Raw genomic sequence first — 7,600 nt, 5'->3', positions numbered from 1 at the left:
GTGTGATCCATCAATATTGTGTTGAGTGCATCAGTGTGATCCATCAATATTGTGTTGAGTGCGTCAGTGTGATCCATCAATATTGTGTTGAGTGCGACAGTGTGATCCCTCAATATTGTGTTGGAGTCGTCAGTGTGATCCATCAATATTGTGTTGAGTGCGTCAGTGTGATTCATCAATATTGTGTTGAGTGCGTCAGTGTGATTCATCAATATTGTGTTGAGTGCGTCAGTGTGATCCGTCAATATTGTGTTGAGTGCGTCAGTGTGATCCATCAATATTGTGTTGAGTGCGTCAGTGTGATCCATCAATATTGTGTTGAGTGCGTCAGTGTGATCCATCAATATTGTGTTGAGTGCGTCAGTGTGATCCATCAATATTGTGTTGAGTGCGTCAGTGTGATCCATCAATATTGTGTTGAGTGCGTCAGTGTGATCCGTCAATATTGTGTTGAGTGCGTCAGTGTGATCCGTCAATATTGTGTTGAGTGCGTCAGTGTGATCCGTCTGCTGCTTCTCGGTAACTTTCTGAGAATTGTGTACTTTATGATTATGTGTTCTCTCTCTCTCTCTCTCTCTCTCTCTCTCTCTCTCTCTCTCTCTCTCTCTCTCTCTCTCTCTCTCTCTCTCTCTCTCTCTCTCTCATTCCTACCTGCGTTACTGTCTCGTTATCAGGAGCCTCAAATTGACTTCAAACGCCGTAATTGCTTTGATGTGTGTGTGTGCGTTTTTGTGTGTGTGTGTATGTGTGTGTGTGTGAGTGTGTGTGTGTGTGTGTGTGTGTGTGTGTGTGTGTGTGTGTGTGTATGTGTGTGTGTGTGTGTTTTCACCAGTTTGTGAGAATCGAGTATGAGCGTTGATCCCTGTCATATTCACTGTCATATTCACTGGTGTGCTCTATCAGTTAGCATACCTGTTCCTAAAACTGAGTACTAAATCGATGCTACCCAACATCCATTGTGCTCATTTCTTTTAACTTCTCCTTGTTTTCACGTCGGTCTGTTACTGTATCTTGTACGTCGTGGTCATGTCTTCCTATTACATCCTGCTTAAGTACATACACACATACACACACAAACACACACACACACACACACACACACACACACACACACACACACACACACACACACACACACACACACACACACACACACACACACACACATTTGCTGACCTAAAATGAACTTCCTTACTTTCAGTGACCTTGGAACCTGTACTGACTGGGGAAGGAGCTAAGGAGTACCTCAGTCACGCTGTTTCGCCCACGCTGGTTCGAGCCCTAACAGAACTCTGCAAGGTAACGATCTTCTTAAGGGGGAGCACTAAACTCCCACTAATCATTCCACTTTAAGTCGTGGTGGAGGCTCGATCCTCCGTCACCATGTGGATCCTCCAGATGCCGGTGAAGGACTCTTGATCCAGGTCATAACGGTTACCCTTCGGATCAAACCTGGTTGGATCCCCCCCCCATTCCGCAGCCGGAAGGGGGGGGGTGCTTCTCTATGAATTTAATAATAATAATAATAATAATAATAATAATAATAATAAAAATATTATTTAATAACAGTAATGTCAATAATAAAAGTGTAATAATAATATTAAAAATAAAATACAAACAGTAATAATAAAAATAATAATATTATTATTACGATTATTATTATTATTATTTGATTATTATTAAAATTAATATTTAATAATAATAATAAAATAAAATAATAACAGTAATAATAATAATAATAATAATAATAATAATAATAATAATAATGATAATAATAATCATCACAGACAACCCGGGAATCATCATCTTGTCTCTGACATGTTTGCAGGTTCGACCGGAAGACCCAATTGTGTGGTTGGCTGACTGGCTGTTAGTTAACAACCCCAACAAACCGAACACAGACATGTAAGCCACAGCCACGCAAGTCTACCCTCCATAAGCAACCGAAAACGAGAAAAGCGCTGGAAAAAGGGAAGAAAACGGCGAGTGTGAGAGAAAATGGGAAGAATAGGCAACAGAAAATGAGAAGATGGCTGGAAAATGGGAAGAAAATGGATAGTGTGAGGGAAGATGGGAAGAATATGCGATAGAAAATGAGATGGCTGGAAAATGGGAAGAAAACAGTGAGATAAAATGGGACGAATACACAAGAGAAAATGAGAAGAGTGGTTGAATAAACGAAGAACATGGCAATAGTGAGAGGACATGAGACGAATACACAATAGTAAACGTAAGGATCACTGAAAAATGAGAAGAAAACGGCGAGTGTGAGAGAAAATGGGAAGCGAGATGGCAACAGCTAGCATTGTAGAAAACGTTGTGTAACAGAATATATAACACTGATACTGGATAAAATCACGTTTAAAAATAAATATTAATAAACATTGAAAAGAATTAATAATAGTAACTGCAAAATAAAACCACTGATTAGAAAACGGAAAGTGTGTTCTTGTACAGACACACAAGTATAATAGAAAACGGGAAGCATAACAAAAAACGTGTCTTTGCTATAGAAAACAGTTATCATGAAAGAAAACAGAAAATGTGCTCTTGCTATAGAAAACGGTTATCATGATAGAAAACGGAAAATATGTTCTCACTGATGTGAAAAGTATAATAGAAAGTGAGAAATATAATAGAAAATGGGAAGTATAACAAAAAACGTGTCCTCACTATAGAAAACGATCAAGATAGAAATCACATTTCGGGAAATAAACGAAATGTGTTTTTCCTGAAAAGAAGGAAAAAAAAAGAGAGAAAAAATCAGTAAAATGGGCAAAAATTATAGAAAACGTGAAATGTGGAGCCTAGAGGCCCGTCCAGACGTCTGCAACTACGGAAATAATTGAAAAAAATATTTCACCAGATTACCTTTTATGGATTCATAGCTTTCCATGATCAATAATAATAATAATAATGGTAATACTGATAATAATAATGATGATAATGATAATATTTTTTATTATTAACACATCGGCCATCTGTCATCAAGGCGGAGTGGCCCGATAAAGACAAACTTTCGCCATCATTCACTCCATCACTGTCTTGCCAGAGACAAACCTACACTATAGTTATAAAACTGCAACATTAACACCCCTCCTTCAGAGTGCAGACACTGTACTTCATATCTCCAGGACTCAAGTCCGGCCTGCCGGTTTCCCTTGAATCCCTTCATAAATGTTACCTTGCTTACACTCCAACAGCACGTCAAGTTCTAAAAACCATTTGTCTCCATTTGCTCCTGTCTAACACGCTCACGCAAGCTTGCTGGAAATCCAACCCCTCGCACACGAAACCTCCTTTACCCCCCCTTTCCTAGGCCGACCCCTACCCCACCTTCCCTCCCTTCTAGATTTATACACTCTTGAAGTCATTCTAATCCCTCACCTCCTCCTAATTTCCAAACAACGAATTCTCTGCATTATATTCACACCACACATTGCCCTCAGACACGACATCTCCACTGCCTCCAGCCTTCTCCTCGTTGCAACATTCATCACCCACGCTTCACACCCATATAAGAGCGTTGGTATAACTATACTCTCATACATTCCCCACTTTGCTTCCACGGACAAAGTTCTTTCTCTCCACAGACTCCTCAGTGAACAACTCACCGTTTTCCCCTCATCAATTCTGTGATTCACCTCATCTTTCATAGACCCATCTGCTGACACTCCCACTCCTAAATATGTGAATACATTCACCTCCTCCATACTCTCTCCCTCCAACCTGATATCCAATCTTTCATTACCTATTTTTTATGTTATCCTCATCACCTTACTCTTTCCTATATTCAATTTTAATTTTCTTCTTTTACATACCCTACCAAACTCATCAACCAACCTCTGCAACTTCTCTTCAGAATGATGATGATAATAATAATAATAATAATAATAATAATAATAATAATAATAATTTCCATTATCATTCTCTCTGGTAACGCCATAAAAGATTTTTTATTTTATTTTTTCTCTCTACAAATTTGACCAATACGTTGATGTATACACTCATGGAAGTTCATTATACAATAGATACAATATATACAACGTAATATTTTTTCTCGAGTCGTAACGAACGATTATTAGCGAATTGAAGAATGGAGGGAGACTCGAACCGTGGTAGTGGTGGCAGGAGGCTCAGCGCTGGGCCTGCGGCATGCCAGGAGACCACGAGTTCGAGTCCTCCTCCTCCATCCTTTTGATTATTCATCACATCTAACTGAACAATGAAGAATTTCTGGACCAATTTTCTTTTTTTAATATTGAATTTTCAGTATAGATTTAATAATTCACATTTTTTCCTTTCAATTTTTAATGCATTTTTTTTTGTCTTCCAGTTTTTACCGCATTTTGTGTTTGTATATCAGTCTTTCAATTTCTGTATTTGTTTTTTGTATGTCTTATTCATCATTTCCTCCACTGGAAAACCACATTGCAAAAAATTTATCGAAATACTCAAGGACACAAAACAAGAACAGAAACAAGGAAATAATTCTGAACTGAACGTCCAGTCTATTTGCAACTGACTGACATTACGTTCGACCAAGCAACATATAATACAACTTATCCTCAGTGTGGCTTAATACAGCAGGTGTATAACTTATGCAACAAATGTATAACGTATACAACAGGTGTATAGATAACAGGTATGTAGCCAGTACGGCAGTGTACAGCAAATTCAACAAGTGTATAGTAAATACACTAGGTATACACCTAATACATTAGTGTACAGCTAATACAACAGGTGTAGAACTAATGCACAAGGTGTATTGCTAATACAACACGTGAATAGATAATACAGCGAGTGTAAGATAACAGATGTATTGATAATTAATCAGGTGTATTGATAATACAATAGATGTATAGATAACACAACAGTTATACAGGTCATAAATCATTTGTATTCATAATAAATCAGGTGTATTGATAATACAATAGATGTATAGATAACACAACAGTAATACAGGTAACAAATCACTTCTATTGATAATAAATCAGGTGTATTGATAATACAATAGATGTATAGATAATACAACACATGTTCGTATGTAGGATTGTGTGACTGTGAGTATAGGAGCAGTGAGTGTATAGACGAGGTGTGAGAAAGTATACACATGTATGGAAGGTATTTGGTATGCTGGATGGAGATGGTACTTCAGAGTGTTTAGATAATTTGATTCTCTCTCTCTCTCTCTCTCTCTCTCTCTCTCTCTCTCTCTCTCTCTCTCTCTCTCTCTCTCTCTCTCTCTCTCTCTCTCTCTCTCTCTCTCTCTCTCTCTCTCTCTCTCTGTCTCTCTCTCTCTCTCTCGCTCTCTCTCTCTCTCTCTTTAAAGCCAGTCTCGAAATTGAATGTTGAGAGGAAGAATGACTGTAGTGATTTCAGCTCCTTATAGAGTTTTAACATAAAGTTTAATTAACATTTAATAGCATATATATATATATATATATATATATATATATATATATATATATATATATATATATACATACATATATATATATATATATATATATATATATATATGTCGTGCCGAATATGTAAAACTGGTCAATTAGCAAGAACTCGTTTAAAATTAAGTCCTTTCTGAAATTTTCTCTTATACGTTTAAAGATATATTTTTTTTCGTTAATGTTAATGTAAAATTTTTTAATATTGCACCAAACGAATATTAGAAAACTTACCTAACCTTATTATAACTCAAGCAATTTATTTTATCCTAACCCAACTAAATATATTTTAAATACGTTTACAATAATTCAGTACTAAACAAACACAATCAAATATATTTTTTTCGTTAGGTTCAGAATGATTTTGGCGAAATTATTGCATACACAAATTTTCACTTGTCCTATATGGCAAGATGAACGTTGCTATTTAAGCCAAGATCGCAAGTTCTGCCTATTCGGCACGACATATATATATATATATATATATATATATATATATATATATATATATAAGGTCATGTTTTCGTCGTAAACATTAGGATTATCTACTTAAACCTATACAATAAGGGTAATTATATTAGAGTAATTGCTACAATAATCGCACTTGCGTCTAACACTTGGTATTAAGTTCCTGCCTCGCTGACCTGACCTTCTTGAAGGGTCAGCCATTATATCTAAAATTCCTTTTCAGTCCGTCCTTTAGTAAAAATAAATATATTGAAAGTAAGATAAAAAAAAATAAAGCTCGGTGTGAGAGATGCAAATTAAATATATATATGAATTTAAGGACGTATGTCTCCTAAATAGTATTATGCATTTTGAAAAATTTTCTAGAAATGTACAATCCCCCTTTTTTTTTAAAAGGGGATTTCTTTTTGTTATTGTTGTTGTTGCCTCATTTTCGCTACCCGAGTTTCAAGGCTTCAGAAATGTTCCAGTAATGTTCTACAGTTGTAAACATCGATATATATAAATCGAGTGCCAAGTTTTTTTCTGAGTTTTTTTACACACATACCCCCCAAAAAATTAGGTCTGGATGGTTAATATGGGTTTAAAGCCTATCAGGACTGCGCTAGGGTCTTAAAGAATAGTTTACTCCCTAAAATAGGGATTAAACTCCCTGAAATAGGGATTAAACTCCCTAAAATAGGGATTAAACTCTCAGTATGTGTACGCTGAGAGAAATGCTCCTCTCAGTGTACACATTCTTTTATTATGTATAAGTTGTACATAGTAATAACCGCGTGTCACTGAATTAACAGGATGGAGACTCGAACCTTGGTCCTGACAGATAGCAGGATCGAGTTTCCCTCCTTTTTGGGGTATGAAAATACACATGCTACGAAAGCTTCTGGCCTTGTACTCACCTGCGCTGTATAGTCCTTGTGGCTTAGCGCTTCTTTTTGATTATAATAATAATAATGTACTCACCTGTGACTGCAGGGTCGAGTCTTAGCTCCTGGCCCCGCAAGGTAGGTCACAGATGGTGGGCCATTGATACTGTCATACCCCAGCTCAGCGGAACACAGCTGAACATTCTAATAGACAGGACCACGGTTCGTGTCTCCTCTTCATTCCTGAGTGCACATTTTTTTTATAATGGGCTATGGGAGGTGATTTACAATATGCAAAAGGAGGGTAATTAAAAATGCAAAAGCTTCCCTTAATAATCCAGCAGGTCAGGCCGGTGAGCATTTAGGCCAAAAACGAAAAAAAAAATCGCTGGGATAGTTGTGACTGTTGACGTAGTCGATCGAAAAGTCTCACTGCTTATAACAGGGGAGGAGAGAAACGTTGTAAACCAGCTTTGGTTATGATGTTTGTGTCTGTGAAGTTATATCCAGACATTCGTCATCTGATGAAGCTCTACATAGAGTGAAACATGACTTGCTAAAGCTCTACCCAGAGCGAGTGTCAAGTTATGACTTAATAAATAAGTAAGTAAGTAAGTTTATTCAGGTATACACAAATACAGTTATATAGAATTATCATACATAGCAGCATATGTGTAGAGAACCTAGGATAACCCAAAAAAGTCAGACAGAGTGACTTATTTCCATTGGGGTCCTTTTATCTTATTATTATAATATAAAGTTTATATTTTCTTATTATTCTGTAATGAAGATAACATCTTATTATCATATTAAAAAGAC

The 7,600-nt window shown here is 36.5% G+C and overlaps 1 protein-coding gene across 3 annotated transcripts in view; it reads left to right on the top strand.

The window, feature by feature from the left end:
• LOC128692654 (nucleoside diphosphate kinase homolog 5) overlaps positions 1 to 6,437 on the top strand; it is a 75,333-nt gene extending 68,896 nt beyond the window's left edge. For all 3 annotated transcript variants that reach the window (XM_070089924.1, XM_070089926.1, XM_070089925.1), the window contains 2 exons: positions 1,202 to 1,299; positions 1,829 to 6,437. In XM_070089924.1, coding sequence (XP_069946025.1) covers positions 1,202 to 1,299; positions 1,829 to 1,909 — 179 coding nt within the window. In that variant the 3' untranslated portion in view covers positions 1,910 to 6,437. The remainder of the gene's footprint in view (positions 1 to 1,201; positions 1,300 to 1,828) is intronic.
• The last annotated feature ends 1,163 nt before the right edge of the window (positions 6,438 to 7,600 follow it).

Source organism: Cherax quadricarinatus, chromosome 30 (assembly GCF_038502225.1).
Source record: "Cherax quadricarinatus isolate ZL_2023a chromosome 30, ASM3850222v1, whole genome shotgun sequence".
Taxonomy (NCBI): domain Eukaryota; kingdom Metazoa; phylum Arthropoda; class Malacostraca; order Decapoda; family Parastacidae; genus Cherax; species Cherax quadricarinatus.
This window is presented reverse-complemented; position numbering and strand designations above follow the sequence as displayed.